Source organism: Ictidomys tridecemlineatus, chromosome 10, assembly GCF_052094955.1.
Source record: "Ictidomys tridecemlineatus isolate mIctTri1 chromosome 10, mIctTri1.hap1, whole genome shotgun sequence".
Taxonomy (NCBI): Eukaryota; Metazoa; Chordata; class Mammalia; order Rodentia; family Sciuridae; genus Ictidomys; species Ictidomys tridecemlineatus.
In genome coordinates this window covers 31,526,466-31,552,982 of record NC_135486.1, presented here as the reverse complement: position 1 = coordinate 31,552,982, position 26,517 = coordinate 31,526,466, and the positions used below count along the sequence as shown (strand labels likewise).

At 47.7% G+C, this 26,517-nt stretch overlaps 1 protein-coding gene and 1 long non-coding RNA gene across 2 annotated transcripts; one reads left to right on the top strand and one right to left on the bottom strand.

Moving 5' to 3' along the window:
- Positions 1-1,335: 1,335 nt before the first annotated feature.
- LOC144367013 (uncharacterized) lies at positions 1,336-4,865 on the bottom strand. Its single transcript, XR_013426226.1, has 2 exons — positions 4,214-4,865; positions 1,336-2,472 (listed from the first exon to the last, which is right to left on the bottom strand). It is a non-coding gene; the product is annotated as an uncharacterized LOC144367013 (long non-coding RNA).
- A 13,056-nt stretch (positions 4,866-17,921) lies between these two features.
- On the top strand, positions 17,922-25,222 carry Chi3l1 (chitinase 3 like 1). Its single transcript, XM_005330321.5, has 10 exons — positions 17,922-18,073; positions 18,341-18,370; positions 19,235-19,436; positions 20,131-20,187; positions 20,818-20,968; positions 21,717-21,838; positions 22,933-23,056; positions 23,569-23,748; positions 24,514-24,630; positions 24,837-25,222. Exons 1-10 carry the CDS (start codon positions 18,049-18,051, stop codon positions 24,975-24,977), a joined length of 1,149 nt encoding a protein of 382 aa, XP_005330378.1. The 5' UTR covers positions 17,922-18,048; the 3' UTR covers positions 24,978-25,222.
- The last annotated feature ends 1,295 nt before the right edge of the window (positions 25,223-26,517 follow it).

Here is a 26,517-nt window from a genome sequence, read left to right as displayed (position 1 = left end):
TATCTTTTGTAAAAGCTAAAATTTCTAACTTACTATTGCTGTTGTATGGTGATGTCACTGACTTTCACCTACTGATGTTGAATCCCACTATTTTCCCAACTCTATTATAAATGTTGATGATTATTCTGCAAATCCTAACAAGTATTCTATCTAGACAACCACAGCACAAATAAGTTTTGCTTCTTCTTCCATTCCAAACCTTAAACTTGTGGCTTATTTTTCTTGCCAACTCCACTAAGACCTCTAATACCGTGGTAAAGGTAAGTAGTGATATGGGCATCTTTGCCTTGTTCTTGAACTAAAGATAATGCTTTCAATATTTCAGCATTAAACATGCTATTTATTATGGGTTTTATGGAATTAAAGAAGTTTCCTTCTATTCCTGGTTTGCTTAGAGTTTTCATAAGAATGGATGCAAATTTCATCAAATATTTTTTATTTATAGATTTTTGCTTTTATTCTATTAATAAAGCAAATTATATTAATCAATTTCCCTGATTAAATGCATCTTATACCCCTCGAATTCATCCAACTTGATCATGATACATATCTTTTTTGCACATTGCCAGATTAGGTTAATATTTTCTTTCACATTTTTGCATCTATTAATGAGCAAGAAGGGGGTGCATGTTTGCTTTCTTACACTCTAGGGTGTCCTTGCCACACTCTAGGTTGAGCTAGGTGACCCATTGGCCACCCCAGCTGTTGCCCAGGCTGATGATAAACTGATCTGGGGTATCAAAGGTTCTGCTAGCCTCATAAAAATGAGCTGGGGAGTTTGGCTCATTCCATTTTCTGACAGTTGTGTCTAAAGGACTTATCTGTTCCTTGAACATTTGGTAGCAGTCATCGGTAAAGCCATCTTGGCTGGCTATTTCTGAGGATGACTTGTAACTGAGTCAATGTCTTTGGTGGCTACAGGATCCTTGCACTTTCTATTTTTCCCTGAGTAGGCGGGGAGCTGACACTCTTGTCCCTCTCTGAGCAAAAGGTCTTCTTGTTCCTCTTGTTTTACTCAAAACTCAGTACCTCTGAGTTCCCTGAGTAGGAGCCCCCATTTGAGATAAAGATGGAGAGGTTTCTGGTTATCTCTTCAGTCTGACCCCATCTCCAAAAGTCTCTGAAGAAGACTGAGTCAGATGCCACAAACCAGCAGCTTCCCCAGAGGTGACGGCAATGGAGGCAGATTTTGAAGGTCCCATGGTGAAGCCAAGAACCTTCTGGCAACATGGTTCATCTGGAGGCACCTCACCTCCTCCCACTGGATTTCCTCAGGGATCTCCAGAGGATCCAGGCTCAGTCAACCAGCTCCCTGACTCCTCCTTCCTTCCTTCCTTCCTTCCTGTCCCGAGCCCCTCCCCCACACCATGAGAAGAACCCTTACATTACAGGTTCTTCTCTAGTGGGAAAGGCACATGTGTCCTTGACTCTAGGGCTTACTGTCACTCGGTTTGGGTGAACCATAAGGGACCCTGGCTGAAGGAGCAATGTCATGTAGAAAGTGGCAAAGCATTTCAGAGAGACCTACCGCTGAAAGGATCAAGAGGCATATCTTATTGGGAGTGGAATGTGGCTCAAGGGTCCCCAGCTACTGCTCTGTCCTTGTCATGCTTTTTTCAGAGCAAGCCACCACCTGGTCCAGGGTGGATTGACCACTAAAAAGCCCTCTTTGTGCTGGTTCAGCCTTCTCCCACTCCCCCGGGTCCAGGCATTTGGGCAACAAATGTTTCCCACACACGTCTGAAGGACAGAAAGGCTCCTTCAGAGGCCCAGGGTCCTTCCTTCTGGGACTTGCCAGGTTTGTTCAGGGCTTAGGGGCGGGGAGCAGAGAGGCATTCCTGTCACCCCCTGCCTTCCTTGGCCCCACCAGATGGCGTTTTGGAAGATCTTGGGAGCTTAGGATGGCCCCGATCTCACTCCACTCCCTTCTCCAGGGTGTCCTTGTCATTCCCAGCTGTCACCCGGGCCAATAATAAACTGACACGCTGGGCAGCCAGAAGCCGGGGCTTAGCAGAACCCACCCTCCCTGTCTTCCAATCCCCCACCCTGTGAGTCCCTCCATCCCTCGGAGACCACACTCCATTGAGGGACAGGAAGACAGCTGCATGAGAAGGGGAGGCATCTAGAAGAAAAGTCCACGAGGACCCAGCGCCCATCTCTTCTGGTCCTGCCCCATTACTACTTGTCCTTGACCTTCCCCTGGAGCAGGGCAGCTGGGCCACCAAGGAGCCAGCCCGTCCCCACAAGCCCAGACCCACCAGCTAGTGATCTTGCTTTCCCTGAGTTCCCTCCTGGCATCTGATTTGAGATCCTCACACTGTAGCAGTAGTTCATATGACCTTATTTGGTTTGAACTCTCCACCCTCTTCAGGTTTGAAGTGGGCTTCCTGGTGCACCCCATGTGGCTTCTCTGCATTGTGGCGAAGTCCTCCACTGCCTTCTGGTGCGCGGCTTCGGCCTCCTTCTCTCCACCTGCCTCGAGGAAAGGCAGCCGTTGAGTAGGAGGGGATTTGACTCCCCTACATGAGCCAGGGGAGGAGGGCGTCGTGCTAGACATCTGGGACTCCAAGTCAGAGCAAGAATGTCAGCCTACTAGACTCTGAGGCAGCCTTTAGCCCTGCCTCCCTGTGTGACCTTGAGCAAGCCACTTCCCATCTGGAGTCCTCGGGTTTCTATTGTACAGTGGGCAGGTTGGACGAGGTAACCTACTGGCCACAGCTGCTGCCAACCATTGTACCGGATCACGAAACAAGAAAGCAAGGCAGGGCCGATCCTCTAGTCAGGGCCAAATGCTGCCCCGCATCCTGCTCTCCCAGACAAAAGGCCCCTGTCAGTATGAGCCTTGAGCTGGATGTGGGGACCTGCTCTCTCCTTCCTGTGGTGCTGCCACACACATGGGCACGTACACAGGAACCTTGTCCTTTCTTGGTCAGGCACAAGGGCCTGTAGCAGCGGGTGGGCAGGGCAGGGGGATGGGTACACCTCAATGCCAGGGCTTGTCCCTACAGGTTACGCTGGGTCCCAATCTCCATCGGCTGACCCCGGCAGGCCTCCTTTTCCTCCAGTCCACCTGTGCTACCTTGCAGTGGTGGCCACAGGGCCAAAGCCAGACAGCAGCGGAGCTGTGTCCAGAGCATCCCTGGAGTGACTCATTGGCCTCTGGACAGCATCCAGACCGCCCCTCCTCAGCTGGCTGGTGGAGAGACCTTCTCCCAGCACAGCAGGCCCCAAGTGTCTCGGGACAATCTCTTTCTAATCCTTTAATCCAGTTGTGGGAACCATTTTCTATTAAAGGACAGTGACTTCAGTGGAAAAACCTAATCATCCAAGGCCAGATCAGTGTATAAAATTACTTATTTTGGTGTCGACGCTGCTGTTCTTTCTTTTTCATTACGAGAGGTGTATAAAGCAGGAAAAAAACACCTAATTTTTTTCAAGCCAGACGGAAACCATCTGAAATGAACATGAGCAAGACGGGATTTTAAAATATATCTTTTAAATTTGGGGCAGTCGAACTGACTTGAAAGAATAGAAAGAAAAGTGAAAGTGAAAAATCATGATGGAAGAAAAAAAGACAAGAAAAAGGTGAAGGGCAGGGTAGGGGAACGGGGAGAGGAAAGAGAGGAGAGAGCAAACAGTTCCTCTAGGCCAGCTGCTAGCTCACCACTCCGTGGGCTCCGTGCTTCTGGCCATCCCAGACCACGAGATGCTGGTTTTCAGATGATTACAGGGTGCCCACTGTAGAGTCGGCGTGGATAGGTGCTTACTTGCAATATTATATCATTTAATCTTCACAAGAACTCAAAGAGTAGGTATTTTGCAGATGAGGAGAATAAGACGCTCAAGTTCACGTACCACCGATAATGAGCATCAGCAGTCAAATCCTCACTCAGGGCAGAGCTCCTGCCCTTCACATGGGCCATCTCTTGTTGGCTTCCTCACCTCAAGCTCTCTATTGAACTGCCCCCCATCCTTGCTCATGTCCCTGGTTCCCCAGGCTGCAGCCACTCTTTCCTCCCTTGTGTTTTGTGGACCTGATCAACCCATCCCGTCTCCTCTCCCCGACCTCCAGCTCTGACTGCCTTCTGGACTGCCCCCGCCCAGACCTCCCCTCGGCCCACCAGCTCATCCTCCCGCTCTCCTCTTCAGAGCCTTTCCAAACACCTCCCAGGATGCCATCACGTCCCTCTGACATTTTCATTCTGGTACTTACCGCTCTGCGACGTTTTCCTCATCTCCGATGATCTTTCTTTTTACTAGAAGAGAATCTCCAGTACTCAAGAATGTTTATTACTTTATCTCCAGCTTCTAACACCATTTCTGGAACACAGTGAATGCCTAAAATATGCTCATTGAGTGATCGAATGAGCAAACTGCTCTCTAGCCCTTTATAGACTCTGCTCTTAGCTGTCTGAGGAGTATTTTCACCGAGAACCAATAAATCAAGTCCTCGGTTGCATTTCCTATATCAGCTTGAATCAAAATTCATTCCTTTCACAAGCATGCCCAAGCTCTCAGCTGAGGCTGTGGATGGACATAAGTGAGATTTGACCCCAGACTCCAGGCTTGATCTTCTGCAGTGGACGGAATCTAGAATCAGGGAGAAGGCATGCCATCGAAGTATGATGATCCTGGATGAAATGAGCCATAAGCAATGAAAAAGAAGCAAACCAGACATTTCAAAGGAAGGAGAAAGGCTGTCTGGTTGGTGACAGTAGGGGTTAAAGCATTAGGGTGTCAGCACAAAGCCTGAGCCCTGAGTGAGGGTCAGGCCTCAGTGTAGTCTCAGGTAGTCAGACTGGAGACTCAGAGCCAGGACCCCCAGGGCACATCCAGCCTGGAGGGGTGCATCCAGGAGGGAAGCAGCCCAAGGTAAGGATACAGAGAGCTTTAGGTAGGTTCCAGGACTGCACTTGGCCTCAGGAGAGAGCGAGCCTGGGGAAGGGGGGTTGGCATGACCCAGGCAGCAGGTGCAGCCCGTCAGGGGCTGGTGCTCGTGGGGGCCTCTCCTGTGGACATGAGGGGGTTAACCTTGTTTTTCTCTGAGAGGCTCCGTAGGAGCAGATTTCTCTTTTCTTCAAGTGGTGTGACATCTAAGCAGGTCAACAGGCCTGATTTCTCAACAGCAGGAAATGAAGCAACCATTTTCTTTTGAGAAAACAACCCGCCTTGATGGAGGGCAAAGCCCCAGACTGTGGTCATTTTTCTGTCACATTAATCCTGGTTTTAGTAAACAGTTCTCCGAAGGAGGCTCGCCCGACTGAGAAGGGGTGGGCCTGGGTGTCTAGTCGTGGGGACAGACGGAAATGAGGAAACTGGACTTGCTGGGGGAGGGGAAAGGAAGGTACATCTTGGTGCCAGGGGACTCAGGGGGTCTTGAGGGAGGAAGCCACATATGGAATTGTCCCCAGCCTCTACACCTTGGTTTCCATCTTTCTGAGGCCCCTGACCCCTGCCACAGACTTGCCCATACTCTCAGTTTCCAGGACCAGGGACCACAGAAATTTCTTCTAGATCCTTCTCTATAAATACTTGACCATGTCGTAATGTTATTATGGACTCATACTATTCCTTCCCTGCACGGAGGGTGAACCTTAGGGGTAAGACATTGTCCCCTTCCCCAGGGTACCAGATACCCAGATGCTCAGCACACGGAAGGGGGCCTGCAGGAGCTGTATATGGGGAGTTGAAAGAAGCAGCCGCAGTCACACCTCCTCAGTCTCCTCCACCTGGTCTCTAAATGTCAGATGACCTCAAGCTTGGGCCTGGGCCTAGGCCCCTCCTTTCTCAATGAGCTCATGGCTTCCACAGCTTTAAATAGTACCTTTATGCTAATGAGTCCTACATTTATCTACCTCCTGCCTCCAGCTTCCTTTTGAGCTCCAGAGCTCAGGTGAAGCCTGAGCAATTCACCTTGAATACGCCCCAAACAGACCCAGGACAATAAACCCCCCCCCCCACAGGTGCTCTGCTCTAGGAAGTTCCCCAACCTGTCCCCGTTGCGAAAGGTAGGACCCCAAGGTGGTTCCTTGATCCTCTTCTTCTCCTCTCACCAGTAACTTGGTTGACTTTCCCTCCAGTGACTGTCTACAGCCTGCCCACTCCTCTTCACTTCTGTCCCATGGGCCTGGTGCAGGCCACCTTATCTCTTGTCTGGACCTCACGAATAGCTACTCCTAGCTGAGCATGGTGGCGCGTACCTGTAGTCCCAGTGACTCGGGAGGATGAGGCAAGACGTTCCTTTTAGCCCACGAATTTGAGGCCAGTCTGGGCAACATAGCAAGACCCCATCTCAAACAAATAAAAACAAAACAAACAAACAAACAAAAAAAAAACGGCTATTCATACCGTGGCCTCTTTCATCTGCCTCCCTCTATGTCTGTTTGCCACAGAACAGCAAGAGTGACTTTCCAAAACGTATGTCCTATCCTATACCCCATTTAAATGTTCAGGGAGATTCAGTCACACATAGAATAAGATCCCTCAGTGGGGCTGGGGCTGTAGCTCAGTGGTGGAGCAACTGTCCAGCATGTACGAGGCCCTGGTACATCCACAGCACTATATACAATAAATAAGTAAAAGTATTGTGTCCATTTATAACTAAAAAGATCCCTCCGTGATTAACAAGGGCCCCCTGACCCAGACCCTGCCACTCTCTGCCCCCCCGCCTGTTGCCTCTCTCTGCCTGACTCATCTACTCTAGCCACACTGCTTGGCCCACCCTGGACCTTGCACGTGGTATCCTCCATTTAGATGATTCCCGCTTCCTGGCCTGCCTCGCTCCCCCTCATCAGACTTCAGCTTAAGCCTACTTCCTCGGAAAGGCCCCCTGACCCTCCAGACTAAAGCAGGTCCTCCTCCCTCTTCTCACCAGACACGGCGTAGCCCAGCATCTGGCACCTAATGGGGCCTCAGTAACTCTTTCCTGGAAGAATCTGTGTGGTGCCCTTGGTCTCAGGCAGCTCTAAGAACATTTTTTCTCCTTTTTTTTTTTTTTTTTATGGCAGCAGGCATTTATCCACCTCCTCCCTTATTTTTAAATTTTCTCAAAACTATCCACACCAACACCATATTGTGGTATTTCTTTCTCCTCCTGAACTAGTTGCAGAACTGGATAGAGGCTGGCGACCCACTTCCTACCTGTCCCTTTCAGTTTTGGGGTCTAAGCACCAGGCACTGCAGGGAAACAGAAGGAAGAATGGAAGATAATTGACCAGAAGAGGCAGAGTCCAGAGACCCACCGATTTCCTACCGTCACGGTCCTTGATCTATAGTTAGCTCCTGACTTCCTGTCTTGGCAAGATCTCTACAGTTATCTGGGACAGTAGCGATTTCAACTCTTGAGTTCCATTGTCTAACTGGGCCTTGTGAATCTCGCTCGGATATAGTCTTTCTGTCCCTCTTCTCCTCCTCTATCTTCCCCACGAGGGCAGCCTTTCTTACACAACCCCCTTGTTCAGTGTGGAAAGAACCGAGTCTGGCTCAAGTCTTGTTCTACCACGTGAGATCTGCATGGCTTTGGGCAAGTTCTTAGTCTTCTCCAAGTTAAGCTTGTTGTTCCTGAGAAAGAGAAACCACCAATATTTCCATTCCAGGATGCAGCATGAGGTGCTGGCATAATGCGTGTCCATCACTTGATACCACTCCTGACTGGTTCTAGTCCCCCAAATGAGAAGACTTGAATATTTTCCAGAAATGTGATTCCTTAACAAAAGCAGTTTGACCCGAGGTTTAGCTATGCTGTAGTCTGAGGATATGTAGTGGATAGGATGAACACGGGAACGAGTTGCTGTTTTCCACCCCAAAGAGGCGTTACTAATGTAAACATGATAATTGTGGCCATTTTGGATTTTTCCCTTTAAATACTTGTTCTTTGTACTTGAAACTAGTTCCATCTGAAAGCCGACTGACTCCTTGTGTTCACACTTTGTGAGTGAATGTTTTCTTTCCTTTTCTAAATGCACGAGTCCCTGGTCCTCCTTTGACAGCTTATTTCTTAGCTATGGGCCACCTGGCATCTACCAATGCAGTCAACAGATACATGGAGCTCACAGTGCACCCTTCTATGTTTGGGCCCCCAGAAGCCCTGCTCACCCTCCTCTCACTCCTCTGAGGAGAGCCCATGTGATGATTTTCAAGTCTGCTCCTGGTGATGGCTCTGGTGGCACATGGCCAAGGGGCCCACGTGGGGTAGCATCAAGAGTGGAATCTGGGCTTGAGGCAATGACCAGGCTTTAAGTGACTTCTGTCAGGGGCAGGTTTCTGGAATCTGATTCCCCTGAGTAGTCTTTATGGGTGAATGTATTTTTCTGAGAATTCTGATATTTCCTGGCATCTGAGAATACAAGGTTAAAAGTTTGTTTGGTGTCTTTAGGATAATTCATAGAATTCTCTGCATTACATGTCTCGTGGCCAACAGGAGCTTCCTTTTATTCTCAGCTCAGAGCTTCCTTCCTCAGCCCAAAGTTCTCATTTTTAAAGTCCCTGTGGTCCCAATAGCTGTCGATAGCTACAGAGATGAAATTCCTGTACCAAAGATGAAAGGAGACAAATCAGCTTTTATTTAATTTCCCTAATCAAATGATTCAAGCAGTAATGTCCCTTTGGATTTTTTTTTTAAATATAAGGTTAAAAAGGAGACATTGTTAGGAAGCATTAGGGATATTAAGGGATTGTCTTGCTAAATTAAAAGGAAAATCTCCAAATTACTCAGATGTTCAAGTGATACTTCCCTCCAAAAGACCTGATGGTGTTTCTGCTGTCAGGTATAACTAAGTAGAACTAAAATAAAATAAAATACAAAGACCTAATGGTGTTTAATTATATGCCGTCACTAATCAAGTATTGGGGTTTTCTTGGGGTTAGGATACACCTACTCGAGACCAAACCCAGGGCCCTGGACATGCTGGCCAAGTGGTCTAGCACTGAGCGACAGTCCAGGCCTGGATCAACCTTCTGAACAGATGCAGGTGGTGCCCACTTCTGCCTTAGATTCATTTGCTCCATCGTAGCTCCTCCAAAAAGGCACAAGAAGTGATAAAATGACCTCTTCTCCAAAAATGAAATCATTTTAAGCAAACCAATTGATACAATTGATCCATTTCTGGAGGGAATCATGTATGTGGATGATACAAGGGTCTTATGTTAATTGAGAAGAGGTTCTATAAACAACCAGAGTTCAATTTAAACTCTTGTGCAAATGATATAAAGAATCTAATACTAATGATTGTAGTAAGGAATATAATATGAATGAATAAATTCATCAATGTCCAGCCAACTTTATTAAACTAATTTGACATATGTCATTGCTTTTTTCTTTCTTTCTTTCAGAGGAGGGAAAGTTTATTCAGAGGTCTCAGTCTGTAGATGGCTGACTCCATTCCTTGGGGCCTGAGTGAGGCAGAACATCAAGGGGAAGGATGTGGCAGAGGAAAGCAGCTCAGAACATGGCACCAGGGAGCAGATCACTGTTCCTTTTAAACTCACTATTTGTAGCTATTTTAAACCCCAGATAACATAGTTTACGTCTCTTTAGGCCACCTGAACTTATGGTACAACTTCAAATTTGTCTTTTATTATTTTCTCTTATGTTTTGGCTTACCAAGAACATTTTTAGTTTTAAGACAAAATTATTCCATTTTCCCTTTCTTAAACAAAACATTGATTATCTTGCATACATACCCACCTTTCTAGAAAAAATTTAGTACATACACTAACGTAATCCAGAGGTTTCTGTAGAAGCTATCTAGTCTACTGCTGGTCCCTCTGCTATATGTTATTAAGTAATAGCAGGGGTATTTTAGAACTATATTGCTCAAATATCCAAACATTATTGATTATTTACCCAAACAAATATTAGTTTAAATTCTTAAAGTTAACTAAAGATCTCAAAATCACAATTTTTTTTCAGCAGTGGGGATTGAACCCAGAGAGACTCTATCACTGAGCTACATCCTCAGTCCTTTTTTAAATGTTCTTCATTTTGAGACAGCATCTGAGTCTCAGAGACTGATGATCCTCCTACCTCAGCCTCCTAAGTAGCTGGGATTGTGAGCATGCACCATAGTGCCTATCTTAGAAATTACAATTTTAGGGCTGGAGTTGTAGCTCAGTGCTTGAGTGCTGGCCTAGCATGTGTGAGGCACGAGATCAAATCTCAGCTCCACATATAAGTAAGTAAATAGATAGATAAATGTCCATCAACAATTAAAAATATATATATAAAAAAAGAAATTATAAATTTTTGCTGACATATTAAGTCCATGTGATCTTTAGTATTATTAAAAATGTGTCTCTTATATAAGATATTGATTATGATAATTAATTTAGCTATATAGTTTGTTTTGAAATTTAAAAATGTCTAATAAATTAGTGTTAGGTTATCTGATCAGCAAAAATAGTAAGTGAAATTTAGGCAATTCAAAATAATTGAGCTTTTCATGACAAAATAAAGAGTTGTATAAACTAGAACTTGGTGCTGACATCGGCAGGTGATAAAATCAAGAAGGCATAAATAGACTTGTTTTTAAACCAAAATTATTAAATCAGTTTAATTTTTCCAAACAGTCATCTCAGTTACAAATATATAAATATTTCTTCTTATACAATTACACATTAATTGAGATGTTTGCTTCTTTGTTTTTAAATACTGGCGTTTGAACGCAGGGGGTCCTTGACCACTGAGCTACATTCCCAGCCCTTTTAAACACTTTTTTGTTTACCTTTATTTTATTTTTATGTGGTGCTGATGATCGAACCCAGTGCCTCACACATGTGAGGCAAGCAGTCCACCACTGAGCTACAGCCCCAGCCCCACATTTTTTATTTTGAGACAGGGTCTGCTTAAGATGCTGAGACTGGACTTGTGATCCTCCTGCCTCAGCCTCCCAAGTCATCAAGAGTCACTTCCACACCTGGCCCAAAACTCTGAAATTGTTTAGCAATCCCGTTTTGCTCTTATCATGTAACCTAGTCACCAAGTTCATTAATTAAATCTGCAGTCAAAAACCTTATCCTTTCTCAACCCCAAATTATAGTTTTAGCAAGAAAAATAATTTTTATTTTTAAATCAAAAGATTTAAAGGATAAAAATGAAAAAAAAAGTTTTAGAAATTTAATTTTTTTTTTTTTACATTTGTGTAAGTACTTAAATGATAATACCACATTTGGAAAAAAAGTCATTTGGAACAACAGGAGTATATTCTATTATATTTTTAAAAATTCTGTAATATGATTCATTACTGCATTCTGTCTGGCATATTTTTATATTTTAACAAAAATTCTTTTTTAGAAAAAGTTAATCTTTTATTAATTATTGCTGTTTATTGCTATATATTTCAAAAATATTATTTATAAATATTTCTTTTTTCTTACCTTTTAATATTTATGTATATGCATATCTTATATCATCTTACATCTCAAATTTTACCTTGCCCAAACTCAGGCCCCATATTCAGAATAGTAGGACTTTAAAGATGCTTTTTTGCAGCAATCGACAGATGTTTTATTTTATTTTATGTTGTAGTGCTGGGGGTCAGGGCCTCATGCATGCTGGGTAAGCCTCTACCACTGAGCCATACCCCCAGCTGCAACAGATTGTTTAGATGGCCATGGGTAACACGGAGATTTATTCTTTTACCTTATAAAAGGAGAGAGATTTAAAAATAACCAGCTATATTTGACATTCTTCAAATGATTGATTAGCTCAACACAATTATAAATGCCATCCTATTTATGAAGAAACATTCAGCTTTACCAAGTATTTATAAGCAAAATGTACTAACTTAAATATCTCAATGATTCTATTGAAAAATAGTCATACTCATATTTCACTTTGAAAAGAAACGTTTTATGTTCATGTGCAAAGACTGACACAATAATTTTCAAGATGTTCATTCATCTAAATTTTGTCTCTAGGCTTAAAAAACAGTTGGTTGGATTCTAACTGGGAGACAATGAAGGCCCTGGAGATTTATTAGTGTCCTCTTTCCCTCACACAAATTGACTGCAAATTATACCTTAGTAAAAGACTCCACTCTCCTCCATTCTTGTGGATTAACTAGAACCATTTAATCTCATTATACACAGATGACATTTCTTTTTGCCTGGCATCGACTCCAGGCTAAAGATCAGGAATGCAGTCTTCTGGAAGAAATAACAACAGAACATCAACAAAGAGCTGAATCTGGTGTATTGACTATAGTATACCAGGATATGAGCCCCGGGTCCCAGTTGCCCTGTGAGCTGACCGTGGACCTTCGATTGAACCTTACGCAAGAATACCTTACGCAAGACCAAGTGACTGAGTCAGAATCTCTAGAGTGGTTTAGTCTGGACTCTGAGAACAAAATTCAGCAAACTGTGGCTCTTAGGACAAATCCAATTGGCTGTCAGGTTTTTTAAATGAAAATGAATTGGAACGAAATCATGTTCTTTGGGTCACTATTATCTATGACTGCTTTCCTGCTACAAGGACAGAGTTGAACAGGAGACTGATTAAAAAGCATACAACTTTGTAGGAGTGGAATACCTTACGCAAGACCAACAAAATAAAAATTAACATCTTAGGACTAAATGTATGAAATAAATGGATTTCATTGTGATTCACATCTTATTTCAATTAACATATCTATACAACCTGGAATAAAATTTTTAAAAAATTTTAACAATATCTTATTTAACCCAATTTATCTACAAGATTAATATTTCAATTAAATATATTAGTCAGATATTTTACCTTTTTAATTTTATTTCTTTAAATCCAGTGTTTGTTTATTAAAAATTTTTTGTAGTTGTGTATGACAGCATGGCTTTATTTTATTTGGTTATTTTAAATGTGGTGCTAAGGATCAAACCCAGTGCCTCACACATGCTAGGCCAGCACTCTGCCACTGAGCTACCGCCCCAGTCCTCTAGTGTTTATTTTTATACTTATAGCACATTGAAATGCCCTTTAAATGTCATTTTGTCCCAAGGGAACTTTCAAATTTCAGAATTAAAAAGAAAATCCATGAGATCTTAATATAGCTTATAAGGTAATATACCATCAGGATAAGAACATTAAAAACAATTAATTGTGCACATTTTTTTTATAATAACTCACATTGATTGGCCTTATTTACAAACCGATGACAACCAAGCATAAAAGGAAAGTACCTTCACAAGTTTCTTTATTTTTTATGCCCAAATACATGGTTCTATAAATTCGAAAGGGAAAATGTAACTATATAAGCTGGTGTAATTTATCCACCTCTAGATGGAACCAATGACTGTGATCACGTAAGTTATTTATATAGAAACTGTCATTTTTACTACCAGAATATAATTAGATATTGACTGTGCCAAAAATTCCATTTAATTAAATATGTGTTAAAGAAAAAAAAATATCCGGTGACACTTACTAAAGCACGGGTAGGCGACATTATTCAGGACCATGACAATGGGTATGGGGACCACAGCAGCAGGGCCTTGCCGTGGGGGGTGGGGAGTGGTCTCTGCTCTGAATAGAGCATGATCAAGAGGGGATTTATAGCCAAGGGTCAGGGTCGGGGTCTGTGGAGGGAAATGGCTTAAGGAAATGGCAGGAGAAAGGGGGATTCTGACTTGTCAGGCTGATCAGATGTTACCTGGCGGGTAGTGGAGAAGGAGAACCCTGGTTAGGTGTTGAGGATGGGGTGGAGGGTTCTTGCTAACTGACTTGGCAGGGCTTTTGGCTAAAACTGGATTTTACAAGGAAATACAGAAGGGAGGAGGTTCAGAAGCCTGACTGCAGTTTGGTTAAGCAAAGGATCTTCTGTCATAGGATAAGCTCAAGGTTGAAAAAGAAAGGCCACACTTTACATGTCAAAAGAACACCTATGAAATTTGAGAAGACACTGGTGTAGCTATGTGACTTATGAAATTCCAGTCTTATGGGTTACAGACAATTTCACTTCTTGTCAGTCCAAGAATATTAATGAACATGGAGATCTTAGAGAAAATAGTGCTGATAAGGACTTCCCATGATTATTTCACACATAAAATTCCCAACTAGGCCCAGAGATGCATACCTGTAATCCCAGCTACCCTGGAGGCTGAGGCAGGAGGCCTCCAACAAGTTGGAGGCCAGCCTGGGCATGTTAGCAAGACCCTCTCTCAAAATTTAAAAAAATATTGAGAGATATTAAGAAAAATATTTAAATAATATTAAGAAATATTGAGAAATGGTTGGGGGATGTAGCTTAATGGTAGCGTGCCACTGGGTTCAATAGCCAGTACTACAAAATAATAATTATTATTATAATTCCCAATCATAAGGGCTTTCCAGACAGAAGTTCGCTGTAATGCTTTTTTAAAGTCTTTTTTTAAACTATGTATTTTTTTAATTGTTGATGGACCTTTATTTTATTCATTTATTTTTATGTGGTGCTGAGAATCGAACCCAGTGCCTCACACATGTGAGGCAAGCATTCTACCACTGAACCACAGCCACAGCCCCACTGTAAAGCTTTAACTAGCATTTGACTCTGGTTTTGCTAACCATATTAAAAGAAAATATTTACATATGAATGGACAATACATTTATGCCAATTGAAATAAATCTTGGCCAAGCAAACGAAAATATCAATTGGATAGAACTGAGTCAGAAAATTGTTAGGCAACTTACATGGTCAAATCCATGAATCAAAGACAAGAATTTGCCCACAGGAAAGTGGGATTAGTAAAAGCAAAACCTGGCACTTTGGTCTCTTTCACTCATGACTAAGAACCACTGCAGGGAGGAGGTGTGACAACCCGAAACTGGAAAAAACCCCAAAATAACAGGTTAGGCTGTTAGGTGGGGTATGGACTCCAAAATCACAAGCCTTGACTGTTTCTTATAAGTATGGAGTCATTGACAAAAACAGTTTTATCCTGATTTTTGCCACGCTGGCTGACTGTAAGGAACATATAAGAAGGCTACAGATTTCTGCCATGAGCAAGGTAACCTTGGTCATCATTTTTTCCCTTTAAGTATTTGCTGTTGTGTTTTTGATGAGCCTGTCTTCAGGAAATGTCACTCCCCTTCACCCTTCCTAAATCATTGTTTTCTCATCCAAATATTTCTGCCTCTGAGCCTGTGACAGCATCTACTCTGGGCCGACACCAAGATGGAGCTGAGGATTTAGAAATGAATTTCAATTCCTACTTGGCAGCTACTCCCCACTTGGAAGGAGAGAACTCTATGCAGAAAAGAGACCTCCCTGCTCAGGTATTTGGGGGAGCATTAACTCTACCTGTTTGCAATGACACCCCATGCAAGAGGAAGAGAGCCTCAAAATGATTATGCCTGGGAAGCCGTGTCAGCGGTCCCGGGAACATGTTCTGTGAGGGGTGGCAGTGTCCACCTACAAGTTCCTTCCTGATCCTGCATCAAGCACCGTGCCCCATGCTTGGCGTCTCAACCTCTCTTGTATTCTTCCATGACAGCCTCTTCCTGCCCAAGATTTTTTCTATTCCTCCTGCCACACACACACCAAAAAAAAAAAAAAAAAAAAAAAATGGGGTGGGGGTATGATTAGAGCTGGGCTGGGCTGGGTATCAGTGAGGAGGCAGGAAGCATCTGACAGCCCCAGGGGAGTCCACCCTCTCCGGAGAAGTGGCCAAGCTTCAGTCTGAAGGATGAGGAGGATAAACTGGCTGGAGAAGGGCAGGTGCTGGGGGCATCTCCAGGGCTGCCTGCATGAGTGCAGGTGTCCCCCACAGGACACTGTCTGCGGTGCAAGCTCTTCTCAGTGATGTCTGCAGAGCAAACAGCCTTGGAGATGGAAACAGTATCTCCCTCTGGAGTTATTTCCTGTCTACAATAATAAAGATAATATCTCTTTCCAAAGTCAAGGTGAGGCAGGCTTCCTGCTCGCTGTAGATCTAAGTTCCTTAAACCATGGGTTCCTCTGCTGTCACGGAACCGCTGCAAGCACAGCATCCTCCCAGCTGCTCCAGCGTCACGCTCGTGGGACTTGGGGGCCCAGGGCAAATGGCCCAAACATGAAGTTCATCTGCTTGCTCTGCCAAAGGATTAAAAAGCCCTTTGTCCCTGGAGTAGAATCTGTCAGCATTCATAAAACTGTGGCTGCCTATTTCATTAATTTGCAAGAAGCATAAAATCTCAGGCCCTTCATAGTTGTGCACAGGCAAGTTGATGGTATACACAAAGGCCCTGTGGTGGGAGAAAGAAGAAAAAGCACACGGCTTGAGAAGGAGCCATGCTTGGAGGAGTACAGGGGTGAGGGGAGCATGGCTTGAGATGAGGTAGCAGGTGATATACTATGGGACCCTTGGCCTGTCCTGCTGCGGCAGGCCAAGGAGTGTCTGGACCCTTGGTTGTGACAATGCTATTTCCATGGAGAATTGTGGAATTAACAAACTGAGCCCGAAGGCTCACAGGACAACAGGCGTGGCCAATGAAACATATGAGATGATTTTTATCAAAAGCAGAGAGTAATGGTAGGAGATGCCCTTTCACATCCTATCCTCTGTGGGGGAAATGTCTGCCTGCCCAGTCTGCTGTATACTATCTCCATCAGAGATGCAAGGAAGTCCCCCCCCCCCTCCGTGCTTCCAAAAGAACAGGGAAAAGTTCTCATGGTCTGTCATTGCTGTCAATCATCAGTACAAAAGAAGCCAGTCACCTTAAAGGAAGAGGTGGTGACTTTTTAGTACTCACCAAGTACCATGCAGAACATCCACTGCTAATGGACTCGTCTTACAGCAAATGGGAGGGGCTGTTGGAGTTTCCAAGGAAGAGAACCGAGAGGCAGGGATGGGGAGAGGCCTCTCCCCGGAGGCTGCGGGGCCAAATGGATGGCATTTGACAATTACCTAAAGGTACGGTAAAAATAGAGGGACGTGGTTGGGAAGCTCTTGGACCCACTCTGACTCTTAGAGTTCTGAACTTTTCTCCACTGGCTGCCTATTAACAAGTTCTAGCCTGCAAAGAGTGCAGTTGTCTTGCATCTTTGACCAAAAAAACAGGGGCTGAACCATGCCGAGCCTCTCTAAGCAGTGAGTGTTGTGGTTGTGTTCTGTTTTGTTCTGGGTGGCTCGGGTGTGGAAATCAGGCCCTGGGGCATGCTCACACAGCATCTGACTACCCAGCTACACTTGTTCTTTTGCTGAAAGTGATGGGAAGTCACCGAAGGATTTAGACAGGGGCGGCCTCACTGGGCTGGGATTTCAAAAGCATCACTGAGAGAGGAGCAGAGATGATTGATTCTCTGAGCCGCTGCTCCTGGGGGACATCACCAGTGGCCCACAGTTACTCCCGTGCTTACCCCATAGTACTTCCCGCAGGCTTACAAAGCCCTTGGCAGACATCACTGTTGGCATTTCAGAAAGGGAAAAAAAAAAAAAAAAAAACTAGTGTCAGGGCTCAGAGCATTCTCAGAAATGTCTCTCTTCTCTCCTGGCTCCCCCATTCAACAAACAGCCCTCCCCACCTACTCTCAAGACTTTCTGGCCTTGGCCTAGACTTGAGTCAGCTGTGGGTACAGCCAGGAGACAGAAAGTTTGAGCGGGGAGGTCAGGCAAGATGAAAATACAGCCTTGTTCTGCTGCCGAGGCTCACACAATGCAGTTGTGCCCTGTTTCAACCTGGCCAAGGGCCTGGTCAGAGGTAGAAGCTGCCAGAAGAGCCCGGAAACTGCTGGAAAGAAGCGAGTTGTGGCAGGATAACAGGAAGAAGGCTTTGGAAAGGCAGCTGAGTCACACCCTGGGAGCCCCCAGGGTGGCTCTTCTGTTGGCAGGTGCATCTTGAATAACTGGTGCAAAGTTTTCAAAAGTCCACAGTTTCTCAATCTCACTCTAGTGGCCGGCAGGCTCCCCCACCCCCACTCAGGGGCCTGATGCTTCGTCATTGATACGAGCTTAGTTCCTGTAAAGGGGATGGTTTGGGGGTGTGGGGAGGAGAGTGGGACCAGTATAAATAGGAAGTGTGAATCCTGGGAAAGAGGCTCTGTCTGGGCAGCTGGGCACCAGGAGCTGCTGAGCACTGGGAAGAGGCCACCCCTGTCCTACTCTGCTGCAGCCAGGATGGGTCTGAGGGTGGTTCAGACAGGTCTCTGGTCCAGCCAAGGGGGATTGGATCAAGTGGGGATTGTGGGTTTTCGGGTGGGAGGGCCCAGACATCCCACAGAACCATTGCACAGGGTCCCAGCCTCCTGTCTCTGGGGTAGGGGAGACCAGCAGGGACAAAGCAGAGCTGGGAGGGCGGGGGCGGGGGTCGAGGGTGGAGGCTTATGGTAGGGCCTTGGTTGTCTGGGGAGGGGGCAGGAGGAAGGTTCAGATGCACTTGCAGGGAGTCTGACCCTGAATTTCCCTTCAGGCTTTGCCGTCCTGGTGCTGCTGCAGTGCTGTAAGTACCCCGCCCCCACCCCACCCCACCCCTACCTTGTGTCCTAGCATTTGGTGAAGGTGTAGCACCCATGAGAAGGAGGTCTTGGGCCAGAGAACATTCTTGCAGTTTCTTCAGTGACCCCAAAGGCTTAGAACTATTTGCATTCGTTAAACCAAGGGGCTGGGGTTATGGATATGTACTATTTACTCTTCAATAGATTTGAACTTTTTCAAAACAACAAACTTTAAAAAGCTCACGTTCAGTGACTAGGAGACAGAGGGACCCACCACTGTCAGGGGCCCAGGGACCACGTGGACAAGCGATGCCCACTGTCTTCCATAACCAAAATGCCAGAAAGGACATCATTTGCTGTAGGGGGAATTAGACTGAGAGGATATTGTGATATTGTACACCAGTTTGGGGACCGCCCTTCTGGGTGGGTGACAATTAGGGCCACTTCCTTCTGGACAGAGAGAAGAGACAGTCAGAGCCCCTTTGGGATTAAAGACTTCATGGAGGGTCCTGGCAGGAAGGGTCCCTGCCCTCCCTCAAAGCCACTGCTTCCAGGAAGCCTGGACCTGCACTGCACAGGAGGCCCATTTCACCTTGACCTCCTGCGCCTGTTTCTGCCGCAGTGTGATCTTGTGCTGCACTTGACCTGTTCCAAGTGCCTTCAGAACGGACCTCATTTTTATCACATAGGGAACCCCCTAGAGGCAGGGGCGTGCACCAGCTCTTTTATTTCAGAATTTTCATTCTGCTCAGGATTCTGGCCCATTCCCCCCACCCATTCCCACGCCCCACTGGTGCTCAACTCTGAGCTCAACGGGAGTGACTCTGGCTAAATCCCAGCCCAGGTCCCACCCTAAATTTCTCCTTCAGGCTTTGCATACAAACTGGTCTGCTACTACACCAACTGGTCCCAGTACCGGGAAGGTGACGGGAGCTGCTTCCCAGATGCCATTGGCCCCTCCCTCTGCACCCACATCATCTACAGCTTTGCCAACATAAGCAACAATGAGATTGACATCTTCGAATGGAATGACGAGACACTCTATGGCATGTTGAATGCACTCAAAATCAGGTTGGCCAGGACGGGAGGAAGATGGGGGAGTAGCCGGGCTGGCTCCAGGGTAGGGCTACTCGCTCAAGAGAATGGTGAAGGCCCCCAGGACCACCTCCAGATGGAGAGCCGAGGTTCTCAGCTTCAGGGGGTGGAGGTGTGAAGGTGGGGTTGGGCAGTGTTTGGGTGATGACGGGCAGACTGTAGCTCCCCTGGGAAAGGGGCCTTCTCTCTCCCCTAGGGGTGCCTATCCAGGGAGCTTGGAAAGTGCTTGTGACCCTACTTGGCCATTCTCTGGCTTCTCCACCAGGGGCAACGAGAAGGGACAGCGTTATCTCAGAGTAATGGCCACCAAGTCTATGACCTCTAGCCTATAATCCCAGCATCTTGGGAGGCGGAGGCAGGAGGATCACAAGTTCAAAGCCGGCCTCAGGAATTTAGCAAGGCCCTAAGCAACTCAGTGAGACCCTGTCTCTAAGTAATGTTTTTAAATAGGACTGGGGATGGGATCAGTGATTAAATGCCCCTGGGCTCAATCCCTGGTACCAAAAAACAAAACAGAAAAGAGTATTGAGTCTCAGGGGCAGAGGTCATCAGAGGCCCAGTGCGGCCCCTCACTCAAAGATAGAGCTCCGCTACAGCCACTGAGACCCAGAGGTCCTCAGTGTCACCAAGATTTCATTCCACCCCACCATCCCTCATCTTTGCCCCACAGGAACCCCAAACTGAAGACCCTTCTGTCTGTTGGAGGATGGAACTTTGGCTCTCAAAGGTAGGACCTACTACTGGAGCAGGAGGAAGGGATGGGAGTGGCTCTCTCCACCCACTATGGGGGGGGGTACAGAGGCCCCAGGCTGGTAAGGCAGAGGGGCCTAAATGGTTGTCAGGGACCTGCCTCATGTATAGCCAAGAAACCCAGAGCCCAGAGAGGGAGAGGGACTTACCAGAAGTCACACAGCAAGTTCACAGCGTACCTCCTGGTTCCCTACCCATCCTCTTTTTATTACCTTTCTGACCTGAAAGCTAAGAACTTCTGGGGGCTATTGCCATGAGGGCTGGAAGGAACCTAATGCTCACAGGGTCAGGTACCCTTTCCCACCACCGTCACATGTGACCCTCATGACAGCACCAGGAGGTATTATAATGATCCCATTTTATAGATGGGGAAACTGAGACTTGGGCTGTGCCCTGTCTGAAATGGCTGGTGAGTAAGTGGCTTGGAAACCAGGGGCGCCTGGCTCTTTCTAATGCTGGAGGTGCACGCTGTCCCAGCCAGGCCCTCCTAGGGCTGCGTCAGTCCAGGCTCCCTGCTCCCCAGGCCCCAGGAGCCCCAGCAGAAACCGGGAGCACTTGACCTATTCGTGCTGAGAACACACGGTTGGGGGGGTGAATTTCGTCCTAGATTTTCGGAAATAGCCTCTAACGAGCAGAAGCGCCGCACTTTCATCAAGTCAGTGCCGCCATTTCTGCGGGAGCATGGCTTTGATGGGCTGGACATAACCTGGCTGACCCCTGGACGAAGAAACAAGCAGCTTCACACCACCCTAATCCAGGTCCTGGTCAGGTTGGTGGGGGGCGGGGTGGGGGGTGTCAGGGGTGGAGCCTTTCCGTCCACCACACAGGATCTCCTGAGGACAGGCAGGGGGACTTCAGCCTCCTGGCTAGGATCCAAGGCCCCTGAGCCCTGGAACTCTTAGAGAACAAGGAAGACACTTTGTAACCCCAGTTGGGAGGTGGGCATGGGGTCCTAAGAGACAGAAGGCCATGACTGAGCAGGGTCCCCACCCCTCACTGCCACTGTCAGTGAACATGGAGCATCCATTGTCCACGGTTCAGTCCAAAACGGATGCCCCCCCCCCCCCCCCCCCCCCCCCGCTACCCAGCATTCACTGCATCCAGCGGCACTCCGCTCCACCTGGGGCAGCCCAAGCATCTCCAGTTCCCGGGGCAGAGCGATGGTCCACACCACCTGATCCTAGGATCTCACAGATCGACTAAAACAAAGCACAGACTGAAAGGCAAACACGTCAGCCAGCCACATCACCCACTGTTCTGATGGTCCCCCCAGGACAGGCAGTGATGGAGTGTTGTTGGGTGGGCATGGGGTTTGAGGATGAGATTGGTCCAGTTTTTTTAGAAAAAAGATGGGTGGCCCTGAGAATGGGACCATGACGGGCCTCTGAGCCCTGAGCAGATAGGTGGTCCCAGCAGATAGGGAAGGTCCATGAGGTGCCTCCCTCCACAAGCCTCCCCCTCCTGCTGCCTGGGTCTCTTTCACTCACCCACCCATCTCCCATGCAGGAGTTGAAGGCCGAATTTGCACAGGAAGCCCAGTCCGGAGCACAAGAGCTCCTGCTCAGCGCAGCTGTGTCCCCAGGGAAGATTGACATTGACAGCGGCTATGACATCGCCCAGATATCCCAGTGAGTCCCCTGCCCAGACAGCCCCCAGAGGCCTCTGCCCACACCACTCCTTCTTCTCCCCTAGAATTCAATGAAGACCCAGGAGACCAGGCTTCTAGACCCAGTTCCTCCCAAATCTGGATATGTGAACTTGAGCCTTCCCACCCTGTGCTTCAGTGTTCGCATCTGTCAAATGGAGCATGAGTTCTGACCTTCTTTTTTTCACTTGGCATGTTGCTGACCGGTTGAGAGCGTTTCTCTGGGTGTATTTGGGAAAGGCAATAGGAAAAAATATACAAAGCCACCAACCATTACAGAGTATTTTCCCGTGGCCAGCATAGCAGGGTGCTGGGCCTGGGGGAGGAGGCCCTGCAGCAGTGATACCCTGTGTTTCTAGAATGCTGGGAATCTCCAGGTACCCCCGAGCCTGCGCACACAGGCGGCCCCCTTTCCTGTTGCCGCCCCTCCATCCTGTCCGCATAGGAAGCCACGCGTGATCTCTCCCCAGAGCTGAGGCAGGATAGTGGCCAACCCAGCAGGAAAGAAAAGTGACTCTCCAGTCGCTTTTAGAATCTCTTAGAATCTTACAAGTGTAGACTCGGTGTCTCAAAGTGATCACTTGGTGGGAAAGAGGTGGCTTTCAACAATTTGTCCCAAATTTCTGAAGCTCATATTCTTGTCATCCACTTACAGTTCCCTCACCAGCGTGCCTGCAGGGGACTTCCTCCTCCCTCCAGGGCACCTTGGGTGGGGCCATCCTTTGTCCCCACTCTTTCTTTCCCCACTGGGCTCTTTCCCTGCTTCACCCAGATGAGCCTGGCAGGAGAGCAGAGGCTGGGGTGAGATAGAGGCCAGCCACGTGCTGGGGCGGGAGGTAACGGAGAGGACTGTTCTGGCCCTGAGTACACTCCTGGGACCCTGAGCTCATACCTTGGCATGGCCCAGGGGAGGTGGGCCAGCAGCCAGGACAGCGGTCACCAGGAACTCCTGGGCTTTGGGTTAATGGTCTGTCTGTCAACTGCCTGCTTCCCCTGATCACATCCTGCTGGGGCTTTGGACGTGAGGCCAAGAGCTTTTCTAATTTCCCACCTCACCCTCCATCCCCTTCCTTCTAGACACCTGGATTTCATCAGCACCCTGACCTACGATTTCCATGGAGCCTGGCGCGGGTCCACAGGACATCACAGCCCCCTGTTTCGAGGCCAGAAGGATACCCATTCTTACAGATACAGCAACACTGTGGGTACCCAGAAGGAGGGAGGGAGGGGGGTCACAAAGTCCTGCCACCTGCCAGGGCTCACGTCTCCAATCTTCAGTAGAATCCCACAAGGCAGGGGTTGTAAGACCCATTTTATAGAGGAGAACACTGAGGCCCAAATCCTTCATCCTCATGGCTGTGGGGTGGACTGAGTGAAGGCAGGGGCAGAATAAGAGAGGCTAGAGGCTAGGAGGTGGGTGTCTGTCTTCAAGTTGCCATTTGCTAGCTGTGCAGTCTGAGCCAGGCACCTGATTTCTGCATCTGTCAAATAATAATGATCCTTTCCTATGTGTAAAGGGAGCTTTTCAAGAATGGAACTTTAAAATTCGTTTTAAACTGACACCATCAGTTCCCAGAGGAATGGGGAATCCCAGACGCACCGTGCCACCGCCACCTTGCCTGTCGCAGTGCAGTGTTCATTGTAACCCTTTCAGATCCCCGCGCCACCAGCCCAGCTAACTGCTCCTCCTGTCCCCGCTCTATCCCCACCCAGGACTATTCTGTGGGGTACATGCTGAGGAAGGCCCCGGCCGACAAGCTGGTGATGAGCATTCCCATCTTCGGGAGGAGTTTCACTCTGTCCTCTTCCGAGACGGGCGTTGGAGCCCCCATCTCAGGGCCGGGAATACCAGGCCGATTCACCAAGGAAGAAGGGTTCCTCGCCTACTACGAGGTAACAGAATTGGGGGAGAAGCTAAGATTGTCCCAGCGCTATCTACAGCCATGGGGGAGGGGGTCCTTCCACCCCACCCCCACTTTTTCTTTCATTTGGGAATAAAATCAGATCCAGCTGACCTCACATCCCTGAGGAGGAGGAAGAGAGAAGTCAGGCCCGTTGCTACCAAAAGTCTCCAGCAGCATGAGTCTGCACCACCAACCCCTGGAACATTCCTTTGGCTACAGAACTGGGGTCTTCCTTCCAGCCCAGCAAAGTGCAAAGGCAGGGTCTCCAGTCTAGCCTCTGATGTTCTTGTGGCCAGTGGCCAGTACTCGGTGTCCATCCACGCCTTCTCCATCCCTGTTTCAGATGGAGAAGGCGAGCAGTGGCACATGCCTATATTACCAGCTACTTGGGAGGCTGAGGCAGGAGGATGGCAAGTTCAAGGCCAGCCTGAGCAATGGGCACAAACTTGTCTCAAAATAAAATAAAAAGAGATGGGGATGTGGCCCAGTGCTAGAGTACGCTTGGGTTCAATCTCCAAAAAATAAAAAGATGGAGGAGCCAATCAGAATCCCTTAAAGCCCTCAGGCTATGGCAGCTGAACTGGGGATACATTTGCATCTGTTTTACATAAATTTGCATGAAGCCTACAGCTTGCAAAGCCCCTGAGAATGAGGCTGCAAGATGAAATGAGGGGCTGACAGAGACTTGGGGAGTGACTTCTCCTGGTGTCCTACAAAGACTCCCTGTTCTACCCATGTCCTATTCTCTGTTCAGATCTGTGAATTCCTCCACGGAGCCACGGTCCATAGAATTCCCAGCCAGCTGGTTCCCTACGCCACCAAAGGCAACCAGTGGGTGGGATATGATGACCAGGAGAGCGTCAGAAGCAAGGTAAGTTCACCAGGCCACCCCCCAGGACAAAGAGGGAGGGGGGACCTGCTCCAAGCAGCCAGAGTCAGCCTCCTGCCCTGAAGTCTGGGCTGCTGGTGGGGGGTCAGCCTCAGTACCTGGGTCCCCTCCTCTGGGAATAGCATTTCCCCCATAGGCACTCTGCCCTGGAGAACCCAACCCTTCCCCCTCTGGACCTCCCTCCCCAGGTGCAGTACCTGAAACAGAAGCAACTGGCAGGTGCTGCGGTGTGGGCCCTGGATTTGGATGACTTCCGGGGCTCCTTCTGTGGCCAGAATCGACCCTTCCCTCTCATCAATGCCATCAAGGATGCACTCTCAGCCGCTTAGCCCTGTCTTTCTGTATACCGTGGGGTCCAAGGGCACCCCACACCCTCTGACTCCAGCTGGCCGGGAGCCTGAGCACCTGCACTGCTGATCTCCCATCTGAGCCTCTGTCTTCCTCCCCACAGCCTGCGCCAAGGGCAACACCAGAGATGGGGCTGTGGGGTCAGTGAGGGTCTAGGGACCAGCACAGTGTAAGACCCAGTATCAGTTCATACCTGCTGATGAATAAAACTGCTCATAGACCCCAAGCCTGGCACAGGGGAATTCTTCAACTTGTTTACCCCCGACCCTCCTAATGAAAGGACACCATTTTGGCAAGCTCTAGCACCAAGTAGCCAAACATCCTAAGAGTCAGTTACCACACTAATTAGACCCTCTGCAAAGCCCAATTTGAAACCTTCATTTAGGAACATAATCCATAATCGTATCTCCTATGCCATTTCCCTTTCCTAATTCCACAGCTGCTCAGTAAAGTACAAGAGCTTAGCGGTGCATCGCACTTGCTTGGTCTATCTTGACGGCACCCTGGAGCATCGCGCTCACCTCCCCCTATCTTTTCTGGATTCCTCTCCCTGAGGCTTGGGAGCCCTGAGTTTGCAGAGATGAAGCTACCACGTCCTCACCACCAGGATGCAGGAAACCCCAGCGGAAGGTAGCTTCCTTAGATTCTCCTGCCTTGGACTTCACCCAAGCGTGGCTGATGGCTTTTCAGATACGAAAGCCATTGCCATCCAGACTTCCAAATTAAGTTTCTGTTGAAAGAAACCATTTCTGTTTCCTGAAGACTCGCAGACACCAGGAAGGAATGCTTTTAATCCCAGCTTTTCATCTCTCCTGGCTCCCGGAAAGGTGGTAGGAGCCCATCATAGGATGGGGTTGGAGAGCCCTGAACCCTAGACCCTCAGCGCCAGAAGGAAACACACACCTCTCACGTACCTTCCCTGCCTTCCGGGGCAGGAGCCTCTCTCTGCAGGGCTTTGAAGGATGGCCTTTAGCCTCTGACATTCTCAGTGACCTGCATGTCAGTAACCCAGGGGCCCTGCTGTGCTGAAAGCCAGGTCTGTCCAAAGGATGACCTTGTCTGTAGCCCAGGGTCCTTGCAGTCCCTCCTCTTACACTCATCCCTTGACCTCTGCCTAGCTGGTCTGGGGCCGTGGTGCCAGGGCGGGCTGAGGGAATCAGAAACCCAGAAGAGCAGCCAGTTTCCCATGCTTTATGAGGGGGAGATGCCCTCACCAGCCTTCTGTGAATTTCCAGGGCCCTGGAATGACTTTATCCAAAGAGAGTCCAGCTACATCCTCCAAAACTAAAGAGAATTTATTCATGGATTTCCTCATGTTCGGATTATCTGTGACTTGGGATAATCACGAGTTGGTCTGATGGTTTGTGACTCTGATTTCAGGTGTAGGGAAGAAAATATTTATCTGTGGCCCTGAAATCCGAACCAAGCAGAGCAGGGCAGATGCAGCTGATTCCAAGGTCACAGCTCTGCTAAAGGCAAAGAACTTGGCCAGAGCCTTAGGGGGTACCTAGCATTTCAGGG

Excerpts from the sequence above, each read along its gene's own strand:
- Chi3l1 (XM_005330321.5), top strand. The coding sequence starts at position 18,049 with ATGGGTCTGAGGGTGGTTCAGACAG. Across the intron at positions 18,074-18,340 it reads TCTGAGGGTGGTTCAGACAG|GCTTTGCCGTCCTGGTGCTG; the intron begins GTCTCTGGTCCA and ends ATTTCCCTTCAG. Across the intron at positions 18,371-19,234 it reads CCTGGTGCTGCTGCAGTGCT|GCTTTGCATACAAACTGGTC; the intron begins GTAAGTACCCCG and ends TTTCTCCTTCAG.